Source organism: Scylla paramamosain, chromosome 13, assembly GCF_035594125.1.
Source record: "Scylla paramamosain isolate STU-SP2022 chromosome 13, ASM3559412v1, whole genome shotgun sequence".
NCBI classification, from domain to species: Eukaryota; Metazoa; Arthropoda; class Malacostraca; order Decapoda; family Portunidae; genus Scylla; species Scylla paramamosain.
Genome location: NC_087163.1, coordinates 40,001 through 55,863, shown reverse-complemented (window position 1 = coordinate 55,863; position 15,863 = coordinate 40,001). Strand labels below are relative to the sequence as shown.

Sequence of the window (15,863 nt, the reverse complement as noted above, 5' to 3'; positions counted from 1 at the left end):
AAATAAATAACTCACATATAATCAATAAACACGTAAGGAACAGTAAATAAACAATTAAGCCATTCATTGCAAGGGCCACAGTCAGAAAGTGAAAAAAAAAAAATGCTTAGTTAAATACCGAGGCTAAATAAAACAAGGAATTAGACAAATGACAAATAATTAATAAATACATAAGGAATAATGAATAAACAAAAATTAAGCCAGGAAGACTATTATAATTATTGCAAGGAGACGATATGTATGTATGTATGTATTGTATGTAATTCGAGGTTAAAATGGCTCAAATCTGACCCAACAGCAGGCCATAAGTGAAGGTGTTCCTCAAGGCAGGGAGGGGGAGCAATGAATAGGGGAGGGGCTATAAACTATTGGGGGGGTATTAATTAATGACGCATCCAGTTTAGCGTGTGTGTATATTTCGCGTTGTGATAATTTAAAGGTTTTCTCGCGTTTTTATCTTTATTTATTGATTGATTTTATTTATTTATTTTATTTTTTTGGCAGGTGTTATATTTGTTGAGTGTTTTAAGTAACTGTGGCTCATTGCATCAAAACTCCATTCATTACCTTCGTGGGAAGGTTCAATTTGGCAAGGTTTTATTTCGCATTTTGGGTTTTGTAGTAAATTATGCATTTTCTCATATTTTTCTTTGCTGGTATTGTCCCTTCCACGCCATATATGACTGGAAAGTTGGGGGCGCCTTCCCCCCCCCCACCCTCCACTGCTACGTTTTTTTCTTAATCAGTCAGTCAACCAATCAATCAATCCCTTCATGAATCATACCCATTTCCAGGTGTCACCCCCACCCATAGATCTCTCATTCTGTCATGTATGAACAAGTGCTAAGGGCAAGCTGAACAAGTACAAAGGGCAAGCCAGCTGTCTCTTTTAATATTCTTGCCTGAAATAACATTACAAATGAGGGTCTATTAATCATCCATTAAATAATCCATTTTTATTGCTTTCTCATTCTTCTTCCTCTGTGTATTGTTAAATTGGATGGTTATATCATTGTCCCTTCCTGTGTTTTAGTGTGCCATTACCTGTCCTCTCTTCCAGCTGATATTTAGTTTGTACTAAAATAGACTGGCATAACTTTACAATTTATACACAAATAACAACATAAACCAATAATGCATTGATATTATGCATGATAGGAGTGGACATTTCCACTCTACATCATTAATGAATGCATGATGAGACGCACACTATTACAAAGCTAATGAGTTCAATAAAAAACACTCAATAACAATTTCAATAACTTTATTAAAAATAGCAATCTTTATAAATCATGAAACTAGAAAACTTTAAGAACCTGGGGCTATAACATCAAATGCACAATAATGCAAACACTTTTTACACACACACTCTTTAATGATATTTCCTAATATACAGTATAATTCCAAACAGAGAGAGAGAGAGAGAGAGAGAGAGAGAGAGATGATGAACTACCTGGGGTCATAAATGTAAAGTACAGGTATCAGTCAGGCAAAGCATAGTGCTTGCCTGTCTCATATGGAATGTAAAAACATGGCTTCATATCATTCCAGACCTGGGATTATGGCCAAAAGTTACCAAGCAGTGGTGAGCAAAATCCAGTAGAGTAATATTCAGTATCATTGAATTACTGACAAAGTAAAGATCATTATGTGCAATGATACTCACTACCTAGGAGCATTTCAGGTTACTACCAAGAATCTGACCATGCTGGCAGGGATGGTTAGGCTACAACACATTACATACTTCTCCATTCAAATCAGTCAGCTGATTAAATGGTGAGTTAAACCATTTTGATCATCTAAATCATATTAAGGCATTGGATGAGACCTGGACAGCTTGGGTCAACACCATACATAGGTACTCCACTACTCTGTGGGAGGCACTTGATTGTGGCAAGAGTCATCACAATACCAAACACCATCCTTGACAAAGCACAGCATGGCCCACTCATCCACAGGAACCCAGCCATCTCTAAGGAGCAAATTAATGCTGCCCAGTGTCACTCCTCATCACTTTTAGGGAATAAGAAGTAGATCCCACCCCAGCACCATCTTTACATAGAATATAATACAGAGGACAAAGAAGGAATACAAACAGGGCACATGGTATGGTATGGAACACCAACCCTCACTTTTGGAAAACCCCAGCCACTCAGTAGGAGACCAGCCAGTCACCATGGCTATCACCTGGGGATTCTTAGGAACAGGTGTTAGGTATAGAATGAGAGATAAAGAAAACTCCCAATACATTTCAAGTCTATACGCAAGTCTCCATAGATAGACAAAAAAGTGTTCATGAATTAAACACAATATTGTAAGTTTTAAATGTTATGTGGTACCTTAGATAGATGGACAGGTCACTTGAGAAGAGAAAATAAGAAATGTCTTAGGAAGAGTATTTTGTCATATGTATGAATATATATGACTGTATGACATAGATGACTGGTGAAGTAGATTTTGTCCCTTATCAGAGTGGTTGTGTAGCTGAAACAAATTAATGATTATCAAAACAGAGACACATTTGAGCTGATTGGTGAATTACAGTTTCAGAGTGGATACAGCATACACTGGGATGATAAAACTACTGCAGTCATAAAGTAGATGAAAAAATACTGTGGGGAGGAATGTAAAGCAGTAACATATGCAACAAAAGAAAGAAAGAAAGAAAGAAAGAAAGAAAGAGAGAGAGAGAGAGAGAGAGAGAGAGAGAGAGAGAGAGAGAGAGAGAGAGAGAGAGAGAGAGAGAGAGAGAGAGAGAGAGAGAGAGAGAGAGAGAGAGAGAGAGAGAGAGAGAGAGAGAGAGAGAGAATGATGTGACATGACATCTTTAAGTACAAATGAGTATATAGTAACCATACACTGATACTTGTCCCCTTATACAGTGATAAGTTTACCCAAACACAATGGACACGGATGGAACTTTTGGAGGCTAAAGTGCTCCAGGTGACTGGTGGACTCCATTTCATTGCGGAGGTCCAGGATTCTCTGCACAGTTGGGCTTTTGGTGTCAGTGGAAGTGGTGGCAGTGTGGCAGCAGTAACAGTTTTGGTCTTCCTATGGGCAAGTTCTGTAGGATTCATATTCTCCCCTCCTCATGAGGGACATCAGTGTGAAGGGTCAACAGAGCATCAATTCCCTCCTCAGGCAAAGAATGATGGATGCAATTTTCTGTTTCTTGTTGTTGCTCCACCTTTTCAGAGTGCTTGAGGCGCTCGTCAGCCACCTTTCCACTGGTGGTGGGTGTCTCAGACTCACTGGTTCCTGTTCCACATCAAGAGTGTTAGCAGATGCCACTTGTATTTCATCTACTTAGTACATTACATCATTACATAAATAACTGGTGTTATCTGATATTAAAGTGCTAATGAGCAACATGCCACAGGAAATCTGTTTATTTCAAGAAAATTATGAAGATAATAATAATGTTTCGTTTGCACTTCATAAGATGGCTCAGTTTTTTACTACTCACCAACACTGCTAAAGATAGCAACTGGACTCTTAAGGACGCTGCTTATCTTCTCGAGCTGCTGAAGGTCATGATCTGCTTCCTTTTCCTGCACCAGCTTTGATATCAAATCCTGCAGGAAACAACTGTGTTAATTCACATTTTGAATAAATCTAATAGATGAAATTTCACTTACAACACCTTATGTGTCTCTGGTGACTCATGGAGGACAGATACATCACCTGAGAGTAAATGGTCAGTGAAGAAGTTGACCCTTGATCCTGGCTAATCACATTAAGTACATTAAACACTCCTGTTAACTAATAAATGAGGGATAGATTTCTCTGGAAGGTTACATTACACTACTTCCCTGGCATTTGAAAACATTTTGCTCTACATGAACTCATATGGAAGCTTTACTGCAACATTAAATCTCAGCTAGATGCCAGATGGTGTAGCCTCCATCACAGAGCAAGGTAATGATATGAAGGCTTAGTACTTTGGTCAACACCTGAATAAGAACCGTTTGAGATGCAGCAGAGATCACTAACCTGCCAGCAATTGAATAAGAAGTGTGTGAGATGCAGCAGAGATCACTAACCTGCCAGCAATTGAATAAGAAGTGTGTGAGATGCAGCAGAAATCACTAATCTGCCATGACATGAATAAGAAGTGTGTGAGATGCAAAAGAGAGCACTAACCTGCAGAGTGGTTTTGCTTCATTTCCTCTCATTCATGATGGAGGCTGGCAAGGTCTAACTCGCGTTCTCGAGCTTGTTGCTTCATCACTCCTCGCTGCAACTGGTAGATGGTGATGTAGTCACCTGAAGAAGGATAAAATTCTTCATTAAAAGACCAAGGAAATGGCATACAGTAAACAGTAAACACTTCCTCCACTTCACTTTTACAGATGATTCAAATGAGCAAAAAACATGCATACACCGATGGACTCTGTCTCCTCATGCACTACAGCATGCTTAAGCTGCTACTTCCTGTCACTTAGCTCAGCCACCTCCTTCATGCTGCAAGTTAACCTGCTCTCCAGGACCCTGTGAGCCTCCTGCAGTTGTTGCAGCTTCTGTTAAAGCTCAGTTCCTCCCAATCCTGTTGTTTCTCCTGATAAAACAATAAGTTTGTTTCTCTCAACTTTTCTTAATACAGCCTCAATAAACAAATCCAATAACAATGCTTTTATTTTGTTATTAATTCAAAAAATTGAGCAACAGTGAGGAAAAATTATTTGCTTTATTATTAGAGAATATAAACTTTCTTACCTTTTGGTTCAGTTATGACATCTTCAGACAACTTTTCATGAGCAAGAGATTCTCCCAGCAGTTTGTTATACTTATCCCTCTCACAGTCTAGCTGAACCTGAAGACTGCTGCACTCACTCTCCAACCTGCTAACCTCAGATGTCAGTGTAGCCACTTGACCCAGCAATTTCCCCTTGGTATCTGTACCTGGAGGTGAAAAATTGATGCAACAGAGGGCCAGACAAGAATGACCAATGGAAGTAATTAGACGTAATGTAAGAAGTGGGTATAAGACTAAGGGAAATAGAAGGGCAATGGAGAGAGGGTTAGATGCACCAGAAATGTCTGTGGAGCCAGGAAAAATTTTAACTTGTAACAGAGATAACTAAGAGCAACTGTGAATGAATAAATGTGATGTAGCCTCGACCCATGACTGGGAAAATGCAAAAGCAGCACCTCAGACACCAGGACCATGATGACTGGCAGCTCCCAAAATTAGCTGCTGGCTTTTGTACTCCTAGTCACCACAGGAGGCTCATCCACAGCTAATCCTATCAGCTGATCATCTTGGGTGAAGTAATTGTTTATCAGTCTGGCTGTTGAGTCCTGATGCAGAGATGTGTGTGTGTGTGTGTGTGTGTGTGTGTGTGTGTGTGTGTGTGTGTGTGTGTGTGTGTGTGTGTGTGTGTGTGTGTGTGTGTGTGTGTGTGTGTGTGTGTGTGTGCACTTTGGAAAGCCTCCCTCCAAGGAGAATGTCAGTTTGATATACAAATATATATTCATGTGGATGGTAGCTCACATTTAGCTTCTGAGTTCTCACATGAAGACATGCCATCCTTGTCTTTTTCCTCTGAGGGAGTGACTTTATACTCTGTGATAAGTGCATGCAGCTCACTATTCTGTCTTGTGACGTTTTTTATTTCTATCTGTGAAAGACACAAGAAGGCAGTAAGTTAACTTGTTTAACATGCCACATCATTTTATATATATTATGCCAAGTTTAAACAGGAAAGCCTCACCAGAAGCATCAACTAAAGACCAAAGTGATTAACAAATCTTTCACTTTACCACCCTTAATGACAAAAGCTGATGATGTCCATATCCTGCATTTTTACACCTTCATGATTCCATTAGATTACATTAGATTACATTAGAACAGTATGTGACCAATGACGTCTCCATTCTACATTGCCATGACAAGAATACAGGGCTTTACTGAACATAAACCAAGGACGCCTCCATTCTACATTGCCATGACAAGAATACGGGGCTTTACTGAACATAAACCAAGGACGCCTCCATTCTACATTGCCATGACAAGAATACAGGGCTTTACTGAACATAAACCAATGACGCCTCCATTCTACATTGCCATGACAAGAATACAGGGCTTTACTGAACATAGACCAAGGATTCCCTCCTCCTCTCTCTAAGGGTTAGGGTTCTCTCAACAGTTACAGCATGGTGTGAGAGATGCAGTGCTGTCAAGGCTTTACTATTTACAGGAAGCAACACACCAATAAATAAATGTTACTTTGGAAATGAAACTGAATAATCAAAGGCTTTATATCTCATGAACTTCCCTTCTTTAATAAACTGTCTTCAAGCTGACAGACTCCAGTAGTATTGCATCTTAGGAATATTCTACAGCTGATTTCATAATAACTGCTCTCTAAAACTGACTACATGCCTCCTTCCCTGCCTCCTACAGACTCTACTCAACAATTGTTGTTATTCTGTTCATGCTGGTGTGACAGTTAACCAGTATATTAATTCCTTAGTTATGTACACTCTAGAATGGTGGTTCATTTTATCTACCAGTGATTTGAATTCCCAGCTTCTAAGTATTACATTATTATTTGTTGATTGGTACCATTTGTATGCAATCAGAGAAAGATTTCAATATAAAAACATATCCATGTTACTGTTACCTTTCAGAATGTAAACCAAAATGAAAGCTATGTAAATTCTTACTTTAGATTATGTTGTCATTTCATTGAATGATGTAATTTCTTGGTTCTTGTGCTTCTTCAAATGCAGTCCCTTGTCTGGTTTCTCTGTCAATTCTAATGTCTTATTGCTCTGTGGAAAAACAAAGTGCAAATGTTTAGGATGAACTGATTCAATAATATTGCTTTCACAATTTCAATATTGTTCACAATTTCTGCAGGAAGTTTACTCCATATATTTACTATACGATTAAAGAAAAAATGTTTGGCCTTGTGGGATTTAAAACGTTTGGGTATAATCTTGAATCTATTATTTCTTGTTAGGTAGAATGAAGGAGGAGGAGGAGGAGGAGGAGGAGGAGGAGGAGGAGGAGGAGGAGGAGGAGGAGGAGGAGGAGGAGGAGGAGGAGGGAGAAACAAAGATAGGAGGGAAGGAAGAAAGGAAGAAAAGGGAATAAGAGAGAGAGAGAGAGAGAGAGAGAGAGAGAGAGAGAGAGAGAGAGAGAGAGAGAGAGAGAGAGAGAGAGAGAGAGAGAGAGAGAGAGAGAGAGAGAGAGAGAGAGAGAGAGAGAGAGAGAGAGGAGTTGGTAAGGAAAATTATTACAATGGTCCAAGGTGAAGAACAGGGACTGGAATGAGAAGTGGAAGAAGCATATAGAATTTGAAAATATAGTGAAGGAGGTAAAAGACCATTAAAAGTGAGAATGAGATCCCAAGTTACAGTAAAGGAGATCCTAGTGAGAACTGGGAAGCTGGCTGAAAATTCAGAATACAAGAATATTTGGGTAAAAAAGAGATATGAACTTGGAAGAAAGGGAAAAAGAGAAGGATCTGAGGAATGAAGCCAAGCAAAAAAAACGAGAGAAGTACAGAGACCGAGAAGCAGAAATTTTATTGGAGGGTACTAGATATGAAACTAAGGAAATGGTATATTCAGGAAAGGGAACAAGAAATGAAAGAACCACAACAGCAGACAGACAAATTGCATGTGGTGGGAGAAGTAGTATATTAAGAGTAATATATACAAAACAAACTTCATGTAAACAAATAAAATTTTCAGAAAACTTGTCACACAAAACCTTATTAACAACTCACCTTCTCCTTCTGCAGCATTTCCTTCCTTCTTATCTTTCTCCTTTCCTTCTCCATCTTCCTCCTCCTCCTCCTCCTCCTCTCCTTCCTCTTTCTTTCCACCTTCCTCCTCCTCTTGTGACTCTTAACTCTCTTCCTCCTCGTCCTCCTCTTCCCCTGTGCTTCCCTCCTCTGAAAGAAAAGACTTGTTTAAAAAGCAAGCAAATATAGTAGTAATAGTAAAAAAAAGTCAATGAAATGAAAGTTTATACACATATGAAATTAGTGAAAATTTGACACCAAACATTCTCTATCTGTAACATTACATCAGAATGACGAGAACACAAGATATGAAAAGTGAAAGGGAATGATGTATATAACAAAGAAAAACATTGTATAATGACATATGACAGGAAAATAATCTTGTATACTTGTCCCTTAAATACTTGCTTCCTTGTATATTAACTCCCAAAATGCTCATTCCTTGTACTCTCATTTTCAAAACACCTCTTCCTTATATATTGTCACTCAAACACTCCTTTCTTGTACACTTATTCCTAAATCACTCCTGTCTTCCTGTATTCTCATTCTCCAAACACTCGTGCCTCTGCACACCCAGTTCCTCAAAACATTTCTTCATTGTTTACTCATCCCGCAAACACAGCAACTTTCTTGTATACTCAGCTCTCAAAAGATGCATTTTTAAACATCCATAACTCCTTTTATTTTCATTCCCCAAACACTCCCGGCTGTGCACACTCCAGCACGTTAACACAATAACCAAGCAATACACACGACTACTGGCACCATCCAGATCTGGCCCCAGCACCCCTGCCTCCTTGCGTGCCAGCTCCAGCAATGCACGGCCACAGCGGCAGTACGCGTCACCACACTCGGGCGCCTGCTCCCCACACAGCTCCACCAGGGACTCTGTTGCCTCCTGGAGTGGTAAGGAGTGTCAGTTAAACCTGGTGTTTACTTTCACTATGATATGAAACAATTAACAACACAGAAAACAACACAACTAGGTAACATGCAACACATACCACACCTAAGCAACAGACACACCTCGAAGGCAGCGACAGCAGATTTGAAGTCCCCCACCAGGAGGTGTCGCTTGCCCCTAGAGAAACGGTCGAACGCTGCTGCACTTGCCGCACGTCCAAGGGGAGCAAGCAAACAGGCCATCATCAAACAAGTCTCGACTTTAACCATTCGTAATTTACACCATCATATATTGTGGAGTAACTTCATGTTTAGTATATCTTAACATGGAACATTATTAAGAATGTGTACATGCTTGTATTATTTGATAAATTATGTGGTCAGCTACACTTTCCACTCACACTCTCATCCATCACCAAAATTAAACTAACCCCCTATTACTTTCCTCCCACCCTCAGAATTATTAAACTAACCTCCAGTCACATTCTTCTGACACCCTCATCCCTCACTAAAAATTAATACCAACTGGCAAAATTACCAAACTAACCTCTAAATATCATCCTCCCACCATCTAGTCTCTCACTAAAATTAATCTCACCAAGCACGATTATCAAGCTAATATCCAATCACTTTCCTCTGACCCTCAAAATCCTTTCCAGCTGGTAGAATTATTAACCTATACTCCAGTCACTTCCACCCTCTCATCCCTCATTAAAATTAATCCCAGCCTTCAAAATTATTGAACTAACCTCCAGTCAAAGAAATATCACTGGTTTTGTGGGGGATATTGTCACTGCACTAAGGGATGCACACAATTTCTCGTAAGTTTTCACATTTTGCGTTCAACTGTACCGGTCTAAGTGGAGGAGTGAAAAAGTGACACCTAATGAATAGTTGCCACAAAACTTATTCTCATTACTTTTTGTTCCTTGTCATTTTTCTTTCAGGCTTTTTTCATCATCACAGCAGCTTGAAATTTTGAAAATACATGCTATTTGAGGAGGTAGCTGTACATGTGAAAAAAAAGAAGGGAAACAAACATCCATACTTGTGACTGATATGAAAAATAAACTATACATATAAATGTATATTTCACTTTTCTTTCTAGCAATTAAAAAATGTACATACGACAGTATTTCTTTCTTTTCCTCAACAAATACGACAACAGTATTTTTCCTTCCCTTCAGTACACCCAGCCTTTCCCTTAGTACATATCACAGTACTTTTCCTTTTTGCTCAGTGCATATGAGAATAATTTTCCTTTTCCTCCATGCATATGACACTACTTGCCCTTTTCCTTTTCTTTCCCTAAATAGAGAAGACAAGACAGAAATTTTCTTTCCCTCAATACACAACACTATTTTTTCTCCCACTCTCTCTCTTGTACAGAGTCAGTTTCAATGTACTGGAAGGTTATGCCTACGGGAAACTGAAGGACAACTCAAGCAACGAGTGGACGGGCACGGTAGGAGCTCTGCAGTCAGGGGAAGCTGACCTCACTGTCTCTGAATTGTCCATCACTGAGGAGAGGTTGAAAGTTGTTACCTACACCCAGCCTATCTATATCATCAGGTGAGAGATACAGGTGATGATCAAATAATATTTTAAAGATGTTGAACAAAGTGCTCCCTTAACAGATTAATTGGATCAGCAAAATGTTCAGAATATGAAATGTCAAATAATTAGATTGATCTATCTATATGCCAGGCTGGCAGTCCTATACAGGGTGGCCCAGACACTACACTATACACTCACATACAACATTGACACTGTTAATCCACGGGTAATCTACTGGGTTGGCTACAGTGTGTCCCTCATTGTGTACACATCATACTCTGCCACACTGGTCTCACATCTTGCTGTGGAGCAGCCTGCATCTCTGCCATTCAGCAACCTGCGGGACCTGTCTAGGCAGTCAGGCTGGGATGCTGGATGCAACAACAATGACCTCTTCCAAGTGACAGCCTCGGTGGGTCCTTGGCTTCTTGCTGTGTGAACTGATATACCATCCAGTAGTAGCAGTAGTAGTAGTAGCAGTAGCAGTAGTAGTAGCAGTAGTAGTAGTAGTAGTAGTAGTAGCAGTAGTAGTAGTTTTAATTTCTCAAACAACAGTCCCATTGCTTTAATTTCCTGCCTATCTAAAGTTTTTAATCTACCCTTAATAGGAATATTCTTAAACATCTATTACTTCACAGCCTACTTGTATCTGATCGCCAGTATTAGGGTCCATCAAGGCTGCTCCACTGGTCATCTGGCTTTCCTTACTGAGTCTTGGTCATCATACTCTTTTAGAGATTTTGGTGAAACTTTTGCTGTTGCCTTGGATATATGAAAAGCTTCTGATAGTCTGGCACAAAGCTTGCATTTCCAAACTACCCTCCTACAGCTTCTTTCCTTCTCTGTGTAACTTCATGTCAAGTTTCCTTTCTGACCATTCTATTGCTGCTGTGGTAGACGGTCACTGTTCTTCTCCTAAATCTGTTAACAGTGGTGTTCCTCAGGATTCTATCGTCATTCACTCTCTTCCTATATTCATCAATGATCTTCTAAACCAAACTTGTTGTCCTATCCAATCCTACACTGATTATACTAACCAGCATTTTTCCAGGTCTTTTCATGGACATCCAACCTTTCGGGAGGCAAACAGTTCACACAGGGAAGCCACAGAATACCTCACTTGTAATCTCTCTCTAAAATTTCTGACTGGGGCAGAGCAAACCTGGTATTGTTCAATGCCTCAAAAACTCAATTCCTCCATCTATCAACTCAACACAACCTTCCAGACAACAAGTATCCCCTCTTCTACACTGAACCTCCTCAGTCTGGAAACTGGAAATTTCATATCTCATCTCTAGCTAAAACAGCTTCTATGAAGTTAGGTATTCTGAGATGTCTGCCAGTTTTTCTCACCCCCCCCTCAGCTGCTGACTCTGTACAAGGGCCTTATCCATCCATGTATGACAAATCCATGTATGAAGAGTTTTAAAGAAAGGACTTACTTATTACTGGTTACACTTGCAATAACACAATATCACGTCCAACACCTCACGGTCACTTGATGCAAGTCACTCATTACCCGACCAACTCATCTCAGCTTCAAGACAACTCAATCTGGAAATAACAGATAAAGGAAATAGGTTGGGCTTTTAATCTTCAAGGGACACATTAAAAATTCTATGTCAAACCAATAGTAGTGAAGAATTCAGTCCCAGATTAATAGAGAAATGCAAGAGTCAACAGTGAAATGTAAACAGCAGGTAATTGGTGTCATTGTGCCTGCCATTCAGTGGAAGGAGAGGTAAATAAGTTGTCAATGTCCCTCCTACATAAAAAATACATAGAGTACATTTATGCACACTACTGCCTATTAATTTATTCTCCCTCAGCAACACTGGATTATATTTAACACCTGCTCACTAACTACTGTCTGTGAAGTAAATCACTGAAACTAGAAACATCACTTATCATCTCTCTCTCTCTCTCTCTCTCTCTCTCTCTCTCTCTCTCTCTCTCTCTCTCTCTCTCTCTCTCTCTCTCTCTCTTTGTCTCTCTCTGTCTCTCTCTCTCTCTCTCTCTCTCTCTCTCTCTCTCTCTCTCTCTCTCTCTCTCTCTCTCTCTCTCAGAAGTACTTATAGAACACTGTAAATACTAGTAACACCTTGAATTGTTTTGCTTTGATCAATTGTTACGTGATACTGGCTCCACTATTTCAGCTTTTACTGTGTTTTCACTCTTGACACTGTGGGAGCAAAGATTGTCTTCCTTACGATATAGTACACAGTCAATGCCACACACAGCAACACTGTTCTTCTGTTCCTCCAAGCTTTGAGTTTCCTCACTACAGTATCCTTTAGAATAAGCCCCACAAGGATCTTCCTCACCTCTGTCAGCTTGCAGTCTCTCAAAAAAAAGGGCCTCAGTCAAGATTCTCCTCCAGGCCAGGCCACATGCTGCTTCTGTCTCCAAGAACACACCTACTCATTTCACTGATATAAGCAACCTTTTCAAAGTCCCTCAGAGCCTCTTCCATTTCTAACAATAAGCAATATTTAATTGGTTCCTAAACACACACACACACACACACACACACACACACACACACACACACACACACACACACACACACACACACACACACACACACACACACCTGCAAGAATTTGTCTTACCCTTAGCCAGTACTCATCTTATACATATAAACAGCAGATAGCACACCTAGAGTGGTCACCACTTCCTGTGAGTGGCAGTGCACAGCTGTTTTCAGTATGAGTGGAAGGTCCACTGTCACATAGTCTTGTGACAGGCTGGGCTGGACACTTGGTGAGCAGTTCTGGAACCTTCAGGGAGGTTTACTGCCAACCTGCACACTGAAAGGAAATGCAGTTTGAGTAAATGTACATATTATTATATAGAGACAAAAACAGTAGTGAGTTATCTAAGGAACTTATGACAGAGATACAGAAGAATTACAAAGATATTACATGGTCCAAGCCTTCAATTCAAAGTAAGTGCTTCAGATCTACACAAACAATTGAGACAGCTTCTAAAATCTACATAAACAATTCATGCAGCTTCTAATTCCATCAGTGAGCGTCATCAACCATTGGTCCCAGGTTAGCTCACAGTCATCCCCAAGTGACGCACACACCTGGCTCACTCAACCCCACATGCTTCATCGCTCTGTCTATCTCACTTGTCCACACCTGGCTCACTCAACCCCACAATTTCCACATTTTTTCCACACCTTCTCCACACTATTTCCACACTTTTCTACACAATTTCCACACATGGCTCACTCAATCCCACAATTTCCACACTTTTCCACACCTGGCTCACTCCATCCCAGAATTTCCACACTTGGCTCACTCAGTCCCATGTGCTTGATCACTCTGTCTATCTCACTTGTCCACTTAGTTACATAACATTGTAAGCCCTCTCCATTTCTGACAATCCTACTTCCATCACTCTCAACAAGGCTTCACTCAACCCCTCAAAAGCCCAACAACTAGTTTCCAAGCCATTCTTTATTACCATCCTAACACACTTGTTCCCCCAACTGCTACTCCTAATATTCCACACAAACACCTTACTAGTCTCTCATCATCCATTTGCTCTAATCTAGACCCTGCCGAGGTACCCTGCACGAACACCCTCCAAAGCCACCAGCTCCGCCATCATGCCTTCCTTCGCCATCCATCCGACTCTTGCTCCTGCCCTCCACCTCCTGTTGCTGCCACGTCTGGAGTGCGTCAGCCAGCGTCGTGTAGCAGGTGGAATGGCGTCACTGCTGGGCCGTGGTGTCTGGGTGGGGCACAGCGGGAGGCAGGGGATGGGGTAGTCTGGAATGATTTGTTGGTGTTATGGTTGTAGTTGTTTTGTAGAAAGTATAGTTTAATTAGTTTCTTAGTAAATATAATAAAAATATAATAAAAAAATATATAATAAAAATAAAAAGAAGACGACGTAGCAGATCAAAGAAAAGGTGGAAAGATCACATTGGAGAGGACATGAGTGAGAGAGGATTGAGTGGAGAGAAGGTTGGGGACAGAGCCTTGGGGAGAAGACTAGTAAGGAAAAGTGACCCCATATGAATATGGGAGCAGCTGCAGAAGAAGAAAAAGAAGTAAATCTAATAAAATGAAATAGGATAAAAATTAAATACATTGTTAAGAATAGCATATCTCTCTCTCTCTCTCTCTCTCTCTCTCTCTCTCTCTCTCTCTCTCTCTCTCTCTCTCTCTCTCTCTCACCATGACTATTTTCCAGCCAGCCAGCTAGCCATTCAACCAACCAGCCAATCAATCAGTCACTCAGTTAGTCAGTCAGTCAGTCAGTCAGTCAGTCAGTCAGTTAGTCAGTCAGCCATTCAACCAGCCAGCTAGCCATTGAACCAACTAGCCAATCAATCAGTCACTCAGCTAGTCAGTCAGTCAGTCAGTCAGTCAGTCAGTCAGCCATTCAACCAGCCAGCTAGCCATTGAACCAACCAGCCAATCAATCAGTCACTCAGCTAGTCAGTCAGTCAGTCAGTCAGTCAGTCAGTCAGTCAGTCAGTCAGTCAGTCAGTCAGTCAGTCAGCCATTCAACCAGCCAGCTAGCCTTTCAACCAACCAGCCAATCAATCAGTCACTCAGCTAGTCAGTCAGTCAGTCAGTCAGTCAGTCAGTCAGTCAGTTAGTCACTCAACCAGCCAGTGAGCCGGCCAGCCAGTCAGTTAGTTCTGTGGGCCTGTGTATGGTTCTGGTGGGCCTCTGTTTGGCTTGTGTTAGATTCAGCTAGGCCTCTGTTTGGTCTGTGTTTGGTCTCTGGGCCATAGATGCAGCAAGACCGGTTGAAAATTCCAAGCACTGACGCACTGCACAGACTACCACCTCATGCCTGCTTGCTGTGAAAGAGTCTGCTGGGACAAATGACCTACACAGTAACTTGTATCAGTCCCACAGTTGTGTTCCTGGAAGCTCAGTGTTATGGATGCAGTGTGACATGCTGACTTAGGCAAGGCCGTCTGTTGTGGCTGCACCTTGCTGTGGCTAAGAAAAGGCTGTGTTTGTTTGAAGTGCTGTACTGGTCATGCTGAGAAATGTACAGGCCACCATTAGTAGTAGAAATGTTGCACTAGAAAGAAATTAGCTGGGAAATGTAATGCATAATTATTGGCAGGGAAAAGATGGTGACAGGGATGCTGGGACGTGCTTCACTGTACACCGTGGTGGCCGCCCCTTGGTGCTTGGCGGTACCTTATAGGGCATCAAGGGGCAGTTATTGCAGTCTCATCTTACAGCAAAACAACTAAAAGGAAAAAAATAGTAATAATAATAATAATAATAAAAAAAATTTTTATCATTATGTCTTGATGAGCACAAATCTTTCCCTGCCAATACATAAACAGCACATTTTTTCACTAAATTTCACCATTGTAGTACACATTTATACTAGTAATGATGACCTGTAGACTTTCCAGGCATGACAACACTTGAAACACAACCATTTTGTTAGCTACAGCATAGAGCAGCCACCAGACAGCCTTCCCCCACGTCAGCATGTCACACACTGAATCTGTCAGTCTGCTTTCAAGAACACATGAGGGACTAACAGGAGTTGCCATGTACTTAATTTCCTGCAGATTCTTTCACACCAAGGAGTAGCAAGTTGGAAGTCTGTGATTGTAACTATCCTGCTCAATTTCAGCTTCTATTCTAA

The 15,863-nt window shown here is 40.8% G+C and overlaps 1 protein-coding gene across 33 annotated transcripts in view; it reads right to left on the bottom strand.

Moving 5' to 3' along the window:
- LOC135106234 (nuclear autoantigenic sperm protein-like) overlaps nt 1-15,863 on the bottom strand; it is a 58,128-nt gene that overhangs the window by 5,238 nt on the left and 37,027 nt on the right. For 9 of the 33 annotated variants that reach the window (XR_010271164.1, XR_010271159.1, XR_010271158.1 and 6 more), the window contains 11 exons: nt 12,879-14,002; nt 11,663-11,774; nt 8,787-8,863; nt 8,514-8,658; nt 7,743-7,910; nt 6,673-6,780; nt 5,498-5,624; nt 4,720-4,905; nt 4,147-4,561; nt 3,470-3,578; nt 1,248-3,261 (listed from right to left, as the gene is read on the bottom strand). Coding sequence is in view for 11 of the 33 variants with exons in the window: in XM_064015015.1 (XP_063871085.1) it covers nt 4,527-4,561; nt 4,720-4,905; nt 5,498-5,528 (252 nt within the window). In the remaining 22 variants the exon portion in view is untranslated. The other 24 variants (XM_064015011.1, XM_064015014.1, XR_010271174.1 and 21 more) reach the window with 23 other exon arrangements.